We start from the raw sequence: 14,553 nt of genomic DNA on the forward strand, positions 1-14,553 counted from the left end.
TTGACTTATGGTTTAGACAAGCCTGTATTTAAAGATCTGTTATTGTGTTGTATAGCATGGCTTTAAGTTAGAAGCTTAAATATCACAAATATTAGACCTAGATGGGTCTTGGCTTCTATATGATGAAAAGCAATGAGATGGAAAGTACCAGGAACAGAAGAATGTGACCATAAACGTCTCCCTTGAGACATGCCAGGAACTTTTTCACACCTGACTTTAAGAACAAAATCAGGAAGCTACCATGCTGCAAAACAGAACACCAGCTATCAACATTATCTTTTGGTATAAGAATGCTATTAGGTTCCGCATAGAGCTCATAAACTTTCTTATAAAATAAAATAGAAGGTGAGTTGGAAACATATCTATCTACTCCTCAAAAAAACAAATGTAGGGAGTGTCCTGGGAGTAACTAAAGTAGAGACAAGAAGCCCATTTGTGTGTGTGTGAATGAACAAATTGTCCTGTAGCCGCCATTTTAAGGATTCTCACAACATGCTCTCTAAATTTTAGACATGACCACCTGCCTAAAAATATTTTAAAACACATATCCACCTCCCTAAAATAGGGTTGAAGAACTTATTGACCTGGTCTTTCAGGTGTTGCTAAACCACAACTCTATCAGCCATAGTCACTTTGAGCAATGGTGAGCAATACTGAAACCACAATCAAATTTAGTTCCAAAATGGACAACAGAAACCATTATATATCATATTTATTCTGGATAAGACAGCTATAGTCAAATGAATGCAACTGAATCACAATGATGTAAATGTTAAGATTTAATTTTAGATTACAAAGCACAAAGGCTTTCAAAAGACTGATGTTTTCTATAAAAGATCTAAAAATGGCAAAATTTACCATTTCACTAAATATGTTATGTAGAGATGATGTGATGATGCACCTGGAAAAATCTCTAGTAGCAATGCTTTATATGATAGATAGATAGATAGATAGATAGATAGATAGATAGATAGATAGATAGATAGATAGATAGATAGATAGATTACAGATATGCATATAGGAGTTGAATGTTTTCCCTTATTTCTCACAGAAACTGGCAGCCCAAAATCTGACGCTGATTTCTAGGAATACCGCCACACTTTCAGAAATGAACCTGACATAAGAGTTAAAGGGCACATCTTTCTAAATCCCTCTTTCTGCCAGCATCAGACAGGGAGAAATAACCCTAACCCTAAGACAGTAGACCAACTTCTAGCTGAATTGCATTTGTTGCTATTTATACATAGGAGGGGTGCAGTATCTGCTATTGACTCAAGCTGTGCATTGGGAAATAAGCAATCCAAAACTAGAAATGATTCCCATCACCCCTGGGTATTGCCAAGCAAACAAAATAAAACCAAATACCTCTTTCTCCTCCTCTTTTTTGCCCTGGCTCTTGCTATAATTGATTGGTGTATCCCAACCTTGCTTTTCATTCAAAGCTTGGTAGAAAGTGGCATTGAGCAGAATGCTGCCTGTTTTGAAGGGAGAGGAGGAAGGAGTGGGAACACTTGCACTGGAGCAACTTAGAGAAGTCATCTTTTCTTGACTTCGGTTCTTTTTCATGCTCAAATCCAAAGTGCCATTTTCATCTACTTCTATTTCAGTTCCCTGAAACATAAGAGAGAAATGTTTAAAGAGCTGTTTGCAAAAGCACCCTAAGACATGTGGAGCTTTTAAGGGATAAGTGAAAATGCCTACTATTATTTGAATATATCTAAATCTAAAACCAGCTTTACAGTTTACACCCATTAATATTTAATTCTTAGGCAGACTTAAGTGATACCTCAATAATGCTCTTTCTGTGTTTGAATGCTTACATACTGCAAGCAGAATTGGAAAAGAGGCTTCCCAAATATAAACTGTATATACTAAATCAGAGGATATTTTTAAAGTTTAGCTTTAAATCTTGCTCATTTCATTTATAAAGAATTATGATCCCTTTTGGATCAAAGCATTAATTCATTGCTTATGAATCTTATTCTTGCATTCCTTCCTTCCCCCATACACTAGAGATACTACATTTTCATAAGAGGAGAAGAGTAAAGAAATGCAAAAGCATTTGTCCTTTTCATAGGAATGACAGTCTCACTTGAATTATAAGATCATGTTAAAGGATTATTGTAATAAATGTGGGTGGTATCCCTTTCTTAAATATAATATGTCATTGGGAATTATGAAGAACAAAATCAGATATAAGTTATTCTTGTTGGTCTGTAGCTTGGATTATGGCCAAATTATGTGTGTTTCTCCATATGATACCCTGTGCATGTTTGATATCTACAAAACTATCTTAACTGATCTACTGAAAGATTTTGACTTACTTAGGTTCGATTAGGATTTTTTAATCTGATGATCCCCAGATGTGTAAGCTAATGCCATAATTTCCTGTGGGCCCTTCTGACTGAGAATGTTGGGGAGTTAAAATAAAATACATCTCCAAGTTGGAGAAGGCAAGTCTATGTGCCAAACCAGTTAGGATTGTTGTCCCTTGCATTAATCTCAGTATCCCGTGGTGCAGAAGAAGAATGGGAAATGTCAATGCATTCTCTAATTCAGGGGTACTCAACCTATTGCAAATGACCTATATCATTTCTGGCTCTTTTTTTTTGTGGCCAAGGTAGCCCCAGGAACTATGCCACCAAAATTCAGGAGCAAACAGCTGTGCAATTGCCACTATATTTTTTTATTGGATATAGGCAAACTAAGAAGTAAAATAGGTTTTAATAAATTAAAACAACAACAACAAACAGAATGTGGAGAACAACCATTAATTCTAGGACAATATAAAGTCAATACAATACAAAATACAATACAAATTGTAGATTTGTAGAGTTGAGAAGGGGGATTCCAGTAGACAGACAACTTTTTTAAAAAAAAAATATGGATGAATGAGAAATGGAACGGTGCTTTTGCTTCATATATTCCTTTTATATAGTATTGCAAAACAGTGAAAATGTTTTAGTTACTATGATATGCAGAAATTGTTAGACCCACCCAGAGGGCTGGATTATAGGCCACTCTATGGATAGTCCATTACACTCACTCCCTGGATCCAAAACATATTCAGAAAAGACAGAGTTCTACTCTCCCATGATCTAGTGTTGGAAACACATACTGTATATACCAAAACAGTTATAATATCTGCAGGAAAGTTAGACCATTACAAGAAACTTGCCACTTTTTAAAAAATCTTTGCAGAGATTTTTGAGCTACAGTGCCTTACATTATTTACATTTTCTGGCTCATTTTCTAACAATATATTATATGAGCAGATACTCTGAAAATGATTGATATTTTAACAACTACCCAAACATAGTTTATTATTTTGTAACTTTTTTCAGGATTTATCCTGTTTGGTTGTCTTTGAGGTGAAGCTATATTTAACATTTGAAATCCAAGTGTGCAGCTGAGATTCACTGATCAGCAGGTTACTCACTAATACTCTTTGCAAAAAAGAAGAATGTGGGGCCACTTTTTACTTGGTTAAAACCCTATTTTCTTAGTAACCAACCTGCTGAACTGGTGGCCAAGCATGTGTGATGGAGCAACTAATTGTACAGCAAATACATCTATCAATCAGGGTTTATAGTTTAGCTGCATTTATAAGAACAATTCCAGTAAGGTTCTATTTACAAAGGCAGTAGCTGATTAGAGTAGGCAACACGAGGTTCACAAGTTAAGGAAGATACCAGCAAGCTAATCATAGAAATAGTTACCAGAGAAATAGTTAGCACATGGATTAACTGACTTTCCAGTTTCAGATGTCAGTTGATTTTTTTTTTACCTCACTTCCTGTATTTTCCTACTACCTAGGAGAAATTCAGGATAATTCAAGATATTATATGCCTCATATGTAACTAAAAGAGCTTAGCATTAGATTCAGTCAAAGCTGAATTTTAAGGTAATTTGGGATAGATTGTTAAGTAATGAGGTAGAATGTATCCTTCTAACCTGCTTGGTCCCAATTAAAAGATTTCTACAATGCATTTGACCTTGTTGCTCCAAATTTATGTTCCAGGTTGCTGATGGAACAGAGAAGAAAGATGAAACTGAATGACTGGGAGGACTTCCCCTTGAGATCAGACCACCATTGGTTATACCAATTACAACATCTTGGAGGGTTGCAAAGATCTTGGAAGGAGATATTTATTTTACCATTTGCTCCACCTCATCATTTCCTATTATATGATGATATTTCATGAGCTGTTTTAGATGTCTAATTGATATTTTATTGACAAGATTATTGAGTGAAATTTTTATACATCGTTCCACCCTCAATTTCTGTTAAATAGCATAACCTATTTGTGAAGGACATCATCATTATTTCTTACCACCATCCCTTCTCTTTAAGTAAAGCCCCTTACCCTTCTGTTGACCCCACGTTCCTTCAATCTACCTGTCTAAAATTTGCCAAGAATATTCTTTCCCATAAGAGCCCCTTTTACTACAAACTTAATGATATTCTGTCTCAAAATATAAATGCTACCAATTTTCTTAAAATATAATATTGTAATATGATACTTGGGTAAGGTTCTAGAAATATCAGCTCTCTTGCCTTCCTTGGAAAAAGCTGAAAACAATCGGGCCAATTACTTCTCTGTGTGCAAATGAGAAACAACATTCACATTTTTAATCCCTCATTTTAAAGAGAGATATACTTCATTATATTTATGGGAAGTAAATATACTTATAATATGTTCATACTAAGATGCTTTCACTATATCTTTCTGTCCCTTTTTAGTAAATAATTTAATCTCCTGTGATAGTTTTAAGCTCTGAATTTGCCAGTACAGCTTATCCCGGATAATAACTTAGTAACCACATCTTATGCCATCTGTATAAAATCAAATACAGTTTTATATCAGCATTAATAAACCTTACTTACAAAAATCCAAGATATTAACTGTATCATTGCCAGCTGAACTTTCCAGGGCCTGACTGCATTGCCATAATTACCCTTGTGTTTCTTTGGCTTCATGGTTGATATATAAGTGCAGCCATGAAACAGAGCTACAAGTAATCAAGTTTAATAACCACTGTAAAGTAAAACGCTAAATATTGTAGTTGCAAACATTTTTCATAATAAAAAAACTTGGGTTAAGTCTGCCTGACCAACATTCACATAAAATGCCAGACCTCTGTGACAGATGGCTTAGGAGAAGATGCCATGTGATAGGGCTGCAGTAGTTTTATAGTGAAAAAAAAAATCCATAAATAGTGCAGATTTTCTGTCACTAAATAAAATACCAGCTATAGAGAAGGCAGAGACAACAGCAAACAAATTCCATAAAACAGTCAAAGTCTTCTCAAATTAAATCACAGATCCAAATATGTTAGGAAACACATCTGACGATTGGGAACCAAGCCGTATTTAACTGAACCAAAAAGGTCTGGTTGGAAGACAATTCATACTCAGAGACGTGGAAATTCTTGATTTTTCCTCCTTTTTTATATTGGTTTTACTGCTTGTGTTTTTATCATTGTTGTTAGCTGGCCAGAGTTGTGTGCCACAAGATGGGTGGCCATATAAATCTTTTTAAGTAAATAAAATAAATAAAGTAGTTTTCTTCTGATGTGTAAGCACTGGTGAACACAAACATAATTCTGATCAGAAAGTTATGCATTTGCAAAAGAGGGCAGTTAGCATTTAAGTGAGCTCACAGTTGAACACAGTGATCAAATGGAGGAATGAGTCTTATGCTTGCAGGAAGATGGACCCCATGTTTACATGACAGCTCTTGATTTATAGCATTATACCATTCATCTAACTTTTTCTACAGTCACAGCAAATGCCAAAGGAATACTGCTATAGAATTCATCTTGCTTTCTCATGAATTGATCTTTTAATCATATTGTCAAGATATTTTAAACAATGATTACTAAAAGAGGATGGATACTTAATCAAAAGAAAGAATGCCTGATTTTGTTGTAGTTTTTATTTTCATCCTGCCAAAATAAAGGTGTGCTTCGATGGCTCTAGAAGGTAAACTTTGAAAAAAAAAAAATCACATGGGGCAACTCTTTGATCCCTCCCCAACCAATAAATTTAATGTATAGAAAACCAACATCTCAGGAAAATGGATAGGCAAAGTTACTTTTCTGTCATGTTAGGATTTGATAGGCAGAATGGTTGACAGAACAGGTGAGTGTTCTATGTATTGGCTGTATTCACACAACATACTTTACCTGGTTTCTAAATTAATTCATTTTCTGAGTTCATTTAACATATTGGACTATAATATAAATCAGTGCTTCTCAACTTTGGCAACTTTAAGATGTGTGGACTTCAGCTCCTGGCCAGCATTCCCCAGCCAGCATTCTGGGAGTTGAAGTCCACACATCTTAAAGTTGCCAAGGTTGAGAAACCCTGATATAAATGATTGGGTTCATATGATGGGTCACAAACAAAGAAACAAAGAAACAAACAAAAACCCCTTAACCAAGATTAACACTAATTAAGCTGCTTAGTAAATTGTGCAAATGTGTCACCTAGTTTTACTTAATCTGGTTAAGAATGTTGTCTCACTGTTACACTGAAGTCATATAGTCCTAAGAGAGCTGAACATGAACTAGCTGAGCTACTTCTACTTTATTGTAAGGCTACATTAACAGAATCTTGCAAGTCTGAAGGTATACGTCTCCTACCCTCCCTATTTACCACCTGAGTACTTAGGGCAGGTCCTTCCTAAGTTTCTTTTTCTGGCCATTACTCTGTTGCAGACTCCTTTCTCTTTTATCTGATTGTTCCCTAGGTGGCATCTCTTCCCCCCATCTTCAAGGTCACCCTCACACTCCATCACAGAACCATAACATGTTTGGAATATGAAGATTAACTATGGCAGTGGTTACCCTGTTTAAGATACATCAGGTATTACTGGTTTACAATCCCCATCATCCTTGAATATTAGGGATGGTATGATGGAATTACAGAGAATAATATCTGGGGATCCCAACACTAATGCAGCTGATAATCTAAACAATCGTGAGTATTCTTAAACCTACTCAATCCCATAATCTCAGTATGGAATCACAAATCTCATGACACACATAAGAGTTATGCTAAATTAAGTCAAGGACTTGCCTAGTCCTGTATTCTATTTCCCACAGTGAGCTTGTGATGTTTCAACAAAATTTACATCAGGAATCAGGCAAAACCAATTTCTTGCTTTTGTACTATCAGCAATTGCATTTCATTAGCAATGTCTTTGTTTTCTTCCATCAGAAATTGAATACCAGAGGTATAATGCTATGAACATGGAGATTCTTTTTAATTGTCATAATAATTTCCAATCATTGAGTTACATGCTGTCTATCTCCTTTAAAATCATCCGAGTCAATGGCCATAACATACCACATTTCAGGCTGTTATTGCAGGAAACCATTTTTTCCCCCCAAGACAAACTCCTACAGTCATGTGTCTTGTAACACCACATTTAAAGTACGTATAATCCAAGTATTCATTTTTCTATTTGTGTGTCATGTTTCAGAATATGGGCACTGAAAACACACTTCCTAGTTATGGAGTTGCAACATAGTTGTTATAATGGTGAAGTCAAGAAACATTTTATTTATTTATTTGTTCATTTGTTTAAAATTTAGAGGCTGCCTGACTTCTTTATGACTTTGAGTGGCTTACAGATAGAAAAGAAAAACAACATATAAAAGATACTAGTAAAAAGAACCCTGGCCAGCTGGAAAAATAATACACCATGCCATTTATCAGACAGACAAATATACCAAAATGTTCCCCCACAACCACCCTATCCCAAGTCCTGGGAGAACAATCAGGCTTTTAACAGTTTCCTAAACATCACAATGATGGGAGCCACACAAATCTCTGGGAGGACATCATTCCAGGGGACTTTGCAACAAAGAAGGCGCAGTTCCTGGGTTGATTGGACCCAGAATGCACCCACTCTGCCTAATCATACCAGGAGGACAGAGGTCATTGAAGACAGGCAATCCCTCAGATAGCCAGGCCCTATGCCCTGAAGGGCATTAAAGGTGGCAACTAGCACCTGGAATTGCACCTGGAAACCAAAATAAAGGAATATGTGTAATAATTAAAGGAAGCAAACCCCGCTGGCTGATTGCACAAACTTAGGCTGTCTCATTGACTGAAACTAAACTTTTTAGAATAATGGAAAGCTGCTGTTGCTCTTTCCAAGGCATTATCTAGGTTGAAACTACACTGCACTGGAACTGGTAGAGCTTGGGTCAGTGACAATGATTCTGCTATTTCCTTTTTAAATTCTACTGACATTTATGTATTATGACATTTGTGTCTCACCTTTGTATGTGAGCCAATGCTTGATAGTCATGTGACCCAGGATGTTGTAGTGGTTAAGAGGCTGGACTAGGACTAGGGCTGAGGACACCCAGGTTCTAGGCAATCCTCATCTACGGAAGCACATGGGTCATTTGGGGCCAGTCACAGTCTCTCTCAGCCCAAACTATCTCATGGGATTGTTATTGTGGGGAAAAAAGGAGGAGGGGCATTAGGTAAGTACACTGCCTTGAATTAATGAAAAATAAAGGCAGGATAAAAATCTAATTATAAATAAAATAAATAAATATGCTGCCACATGGAAGAATGTTTGTGTCTCAGATTCCAAGACTTGCTTTAATAAAATTTGTCAGCTCTCAGTCTTTGAATTAACTTTGTAGCAAAGGAGAGGCAAGACAACAACATATGATTCCACATGGTCTATGTTCATTTCCTTGTTCAAAAATTGAATCATAATGATGAAATTGCCTGATTTTTTAAACTTTTTTTTCTTTTTTTTCAGCATTAGATATCATTTAGGTGTGTTTTGGGTTATTTTTAAATTTTGGATAGTTGCTTTTTTGTTTTTCAAAGTTTTTTTCCCCCCACTCCTACCCCACCTTACATGGCTTCCCAGTTGCTGGGAGTTAGGTGGCATATTTTTTATTATTATTATTATTATTATTATTATTATTATTATTATTGTTGTTGTCATTGTTATTGTTGTTTTCCCCACATATGGTGGAAAGTATATATATAAAGTAAATAGCTATACAACTGTATAATTTAATAAAAGAAAACATATAGAGAGAGCCAGAGAGCCAGTTTGGTGTAGTGGTTAAGGCATCAGGCTAGAAACCAGAGGCAATGGCAAGTCACTTCTAAAATATTGTCAACAAAACTGCAGGGACTTGTCCAGGCAGTTGCCAGGAGCCAACACTGACTCAAAGGCTCTTGCTTGCTTGCTTGCTTGCTTGCTTGCTTGCTTGCTTGCTTGCTTGCTTGCTTCCTTCCTTCCTTCCTTCCTTCCTTCCTTCCTTCCTTCCTTCCTTCCTTCCTTCCTTCCTTCCTTTCTTTCTTTCTTTCTTTCTTTCTTTCTTTCTTTCTTTTTCTTTCTTTCTTTCTTTCTTTCTTTCTTTCTTTCTCTCTCTCTCTCTCTCTCTCTCCCTCCCTCCCTCCCTCCCTCCCTCCCTCCTTATCTCCTATACAAAACTACATGAAGGGAAAACAAATTAAAAAATAACTTAAAAATTATAAAGCAAGTTAACCCATAAATCATGCTGGCTTTCAAATTCATGTACATATTCTGTATACCCACTATATCTCTCCTGATAGAGCAAGGGCATAGGCATTGCATGAAAAGAATTTGGATTCAATTCTTTGCATCTACTGTTCAAAATATCAGAATATTTTATGAATTTGTTTGCCAGAAACTGATGAGTAGGCAATGCTGGCTTTATTTGTCTGGATAGAAAGCTGCTTCCGAAATAGTTACTTATATCATTTAAATAATAACAAATAAGTATTGCAATGGAGGGAAATCTGTAGATCGGATACCACTACAAAGAAGTCCTGGGCTTGGACATAATATAATGTCAGGAAAATAAATTAAGAACAGGGGACAAATTTAACCAAGTAGATTTACTTAAAATACATCCAGTGGGCCTGTAAATGTCCAACTTCCTATGCTATTCCATTTAATTAAAAGTCTGTGGATTAAAAAAAATATATCAAGAAGTAAATTGCAATAATATATTTGAAAACTATATTTTCATATAGTTTTCAAATATATTAAAATAAATTATTCTGCTTAGCATTTCATACTATGGGGTAATAGCTTTAAATATACTGAATGCACTAATTTTATATTTAAGACATAAACTTAAATATATCCTTAAGTACCACAATCCAAATTCCTGGGTTGAATTTTGTTATCTATTCATCAGCTTCAGCACCAGGAATAATTGAGAGACATCAGATATGCTTGTCTGCTAAATATTTCATGCTGTTTATTTTCCTGTTGTGTTTCCTTTCAAGATACAGTGCACATATGCCACTCTGTCTAAACCTGTGGGGCGGGGGGGGGGGAGGGGGAAACACCCAAACATTAAATAGATTTCTTGGAAAAACACATTAGAAAGGATAAAGACAGAATGTACTGCATGTGTCTCCTTCTTTGAATGGCAAGTACACAAAGTATGAGATCAAATAAGGGAAAACTGTGTTATGATGTGATATTACAAGGCATATTTCACAAGAACTTATACTAGAAGGAAAGTTAAGAGCTTCATCACTTCCTAAAACCTTTTCTGAACAGTCTCTAATGCAGACTGAATCATCAGTTTCCTGCGATCTGGATAAATACAGGTGATTCAAGCTCCTATTCCATTGTGGAACCTATAATATGAAATATTTATGTGGAATCACCTGTAGTTATTTAAATGTATTGGGACCATTAAAACAATGCTGGAAAAATGCCACATCTTTTGTATTGTAACTGATTGAAAATATCTTTTTTGAGCACAATCTGATTTAATTTATTTTAGTTATTCAAACTGATCCAGAGGCATCTTTGTAGGAATTTGTAAGTATTCTTTTAAATATATTGTACCTCATTGATGTTACTACCATTTGTTGATTTTTTTTCTTGCTTATTTCATACAGAAAACCAATAGTTATGGAGATCTATGTTATTAAATAAATATACAAAGTGATTATAGATCACATCTTTTCCTTCTATAACTTGGAAATACCAAAATAAAATCCCTTAAAAATATCCTATAAAAACAGACTTAATATTTCAATTAAACTTTGGTATATTTTATTTTGTTGTTTTGATAGATTAATCAAAACATATTTTTTCAAAGGAAGACTGATGCTCTATTTCTAGATGCATTAAAAGCAATCTAGAAATTAACTATATAACAATATAAAACCATTACAACTAAACTATTCATATAAGCTTCACTGAGTCTATTCTCATTCTTGAGGTTAAGTTTGAAAGTGGATGGTAATTTTTTTCCCCATACAGTTTTCCACATCCGGATAATATTTTATTGGATGACAGTGAGCAGAAATCTAAATTATTTTGCTTGGTTTTTACTCGCTCTCTCTCTTTTTACCAGACTTAAATAAACTTCAAAAGGTATGTAGCCTGTTGAAGTATTTCCCCCCCAACATTCTTTAGAAGGCTCATGGACTGTTGGATCAAAACTTTTTCTCTGCAAAGAGATTGGGGGGGAAAGATAACTTGCACAAATTCATTTTTCATTCTTTATTTCATAGAAAATGTTCCCAGTATGTTTTCTCATGAACATAGCTGAAGTGGAGAGGGAGCCACAGAATTTCAAATTCCTTGCTTTACATTATTTTAAATGAAATGATAATACCTTCTGAGAAAATTAAATGCACAATTAAAAATTACATTAAAAGATATTGTTCGGAAACAAGAGAGAAAATCAAAGTGATCATCACACCAAATTAAAACCATACAGGTTTAGGATAAGTTTCAGATCATGATAATTTGTTTTCTTTCAGGCATAAGCAACAAGAAAGCATCATGATATATATTATTCTGTTTAAAATCTCCATTTCCTAAAAGGGATCATTATTCAAACCAAATAAAGAGAATATCTGTGATTTTGGCGAATCCATCTCTCTCAGCCTTGTATCCCTTTGCTTTGGCCAAAAACTAATTTTGTTTCTTCTGTCGGCTATTCTGTAACCCTGGTTGTCATTTTGCCCTGCTGGAAGTTTGGCAAAAGTAAAAGCTGGCAGAGGACAATACATGATGATTTAAAAAAAATTTTTTTTTTAATTTTGTATACAAATCATTCTTACTATGTGCCCCAGTTGTGAGTATGAGTTGCTACAATTGTATTTCCTTCTTTGGCAAATGCAAATCAGGTGTATAACTGAAAAATATATATTAACTATGTTCCCTTTATTACTGTTCTTTGGCAAGAAAGGTCTGTTTCTAAGGTCAGCCAAAGGTAGGGGAAGCAATTTAATATTGCCTTTGGCATCAGCCTCTTTTTCAACACAGGGGATCAGAGTGGGGATTGCCATAGCTAGTGCTAGAATACTTTCTCTGTCCAAGATAGTAAATAAAGCTGTGGATCCAGAGAAAACTTGTAACAAATCCTGTACCTTAAAAAGAAATTGCCTGGATAGTTGGGTTTGGAAAACAAGACTGTCAGCCTGATTGGCTTTCAAGAAACTGGCTGTCATAATGGCTGTCAGAAAAGGCAGAGCAGAACGTTCTCGTTCAACGTCTGCAAGCTTTGATAGCTGATTTGATTTTCCATATTTGAAATACTGTAAAAATGATACATTTGCCAGAAGGAATCAATCTTGCCGAAGAAGCTTCTCCTCGACCAAAATAATGGTTGTCCACATATCAGAATTGAGGACCTACTGCTAGACTGATTAGTAGAAGGATTGCGAAATAGTAATCTCTCTCTTCCAGTGCAAAGACAACCATTGTACACTGTATAATACTTTTTATTAATCTATCCAGCCCCATACATCTGTGCCTATTCATCTTTTCTACAAGACCATCTCAGTGTGCTTCAAGGCTCTACCAATACTATTTCTAATGATGTTCTTGCTACTACAGTGGTAGTAAATGCTACTGATACAGCCTAATTTGCCTACTAGCAAGGCTGTGTTGCTAAAGGTATCTGAGATTCCCTTAGCAAAGCTGAAGTCCAGCATATCTGGAGGACACTGGTTGAGAATCCTATCTTATTAAGTACCACCACCACCAACATTTATTGTCTTATAAACAGTGAAAACAAAGCTTAATTAAAATGAAAAGTTTATGGCTATGAGTAAATAAGCACCACATTTTCAGTAACCACCTTTTCACCAAAACTTTTATTTATCTCCAATTTATCAAAACTTAAATCTCCCACCATTTCTATAGTCTTTATTTCATGAGAAAAGAGGCCTCTTTTAAACCAGTTTAAACCTTGTCCTTCTTTTCTACTTTGAAGCCAATTATGGCAACTATCCACAACATAGTCCTGTCACTCTTCAAAGGAATATTCAGAAAGGAGCTGCTCTTTTGGGGGACAGGAAGGGGGATGAATTGAATGCAATCACTAATATGAAAGACAGTTTATTCACACAGTTCAGTAGCTATCACACCCTCCAGGTTTCTGGACTGGCCTACCTTGGCAGACAGACTCTGTGGTTTGCTGGAGAGGATCTCTGTTGCTTCCCTGCAGTGGGTGGAAAGGTTCAGAATTGCAGCAGCTGCTGCTATGTGGGTGTCTTCACTACATTGACCGTAGCGATAAGAGCTGGCATGGCAAGGACTCTGTGTGTGGGCGCTAGCACTAGGCTGCCGATTAGAAAATTTCCCTGGATTTGAAAAATGCTTTGCTGCTGAAGAGAGATTTGATTAGAAGTAGTTGTACGCAACTGTCCTCCTATTAAAGGGACATTTAAAAAGGCAATCATTTCATACAGTAAAATAGGCAAAGAATACATGATATAAAAGCTACTCTTGATTCAAAACTCAGCATTTCTGGGTTTGTTTGTTTTTTTTAAAGCCTTCAGAAATTAATAGATTTAAAACATTAGATTGTGTTGCCACTGTGCAGGTGCTTTCAAAATCAGTAGAGGACAAAATTGTGGATCCATTTCCTAAGATGTTTTCATGCCATATGAAGGAAATTTTTTAGGGGTTTCATCCATGCCTGCCATCTTGCAGATTTTGAAGCCCTCCCCCATGGACATTCCTGCCTTTTGGTACAGTTTTGTTTCTTTAAAAAAAAGTTTTATTGATTAGTTATATACCTTTAGCGATTCTATCTGAATTCAACATTCTATACATGCACTCATTTTGGTTCTTGAATTAAATCTCCTAGGTCTTGGGGTGTATCACCATTTTCCCTCAAAAGTGCACATCCACTCAAAGGGCAATTCTGTCAATGAATTCCAGTTATTACTAAGTTCAGTTGAGTGAACTGCCAGTTATGTTCATATGTCATTGTATCTTTGAAAATTTTAAAGTGGATATTTCTAAAATGACAATTCATGTGGGGCATCAACAGAATATTTTGTTTCCCTCTGTGGATCCCAGTAATCAACTGGAATTGCCAGTTAATAATGCTCTAGAAGATGAATTTTCAAAACATATATGGCTCAAACTTTATCAGTGTCTTCCCCCAACCATGCTCTGAAAATGATTTTGTCAGAGCATTGAGTACTTTCAAGAAATATGAAGCCAAAGGCAAATTATTGTTGGTCACATAGTCATCCAGTTGTTTAGACTG

General features: G+C 35.5%; 1 protein-coding gene across 1 annotated transcript in view; it reads right to left on the reverse strand.

Moving 5' to 3' along the window:
• The window catches only part of ST18 (ST18 C2H2C-type zinc finger transcription factor), a 58,234-nt gene that overhangs the window by 21,745 nt on the left and 21,936 nt on the right, over positions 1-14,553 (reverse strand). The window contains exons 7-8 of the mRNA XM_007426966.2: positions 13,446-13,657; positions 1,366-1,611 (exon numbers count right to left, since the gene is read on the reverse strand). Coding sequence (XP_007427028.1) covers positions 1,366-1,611; positions 13,446-13,657 — 458 coding nt within the window. The remainder of the gene's footprint in view (positions 1-1,365; positions 1,612-13,445; positions 13,658-14,553) is intronic.

This window comes from Python bivittatus, unplaced genomic scaffold (assembly GCF_059951505.1).
Source record: "Python bivittatus isolate LINGU-HERP-01145 unplaced genomic scaffold, Pbiv_v1 ctg000840_np1212, whole genome shotgun sequence".
Taxonomy (NCBI): domain Eukaryota; kingdom Metazoa; phylum Chordata; class Lepidosauria; order Squamata; family Pythonidae; genus Python; species Python bivittatus.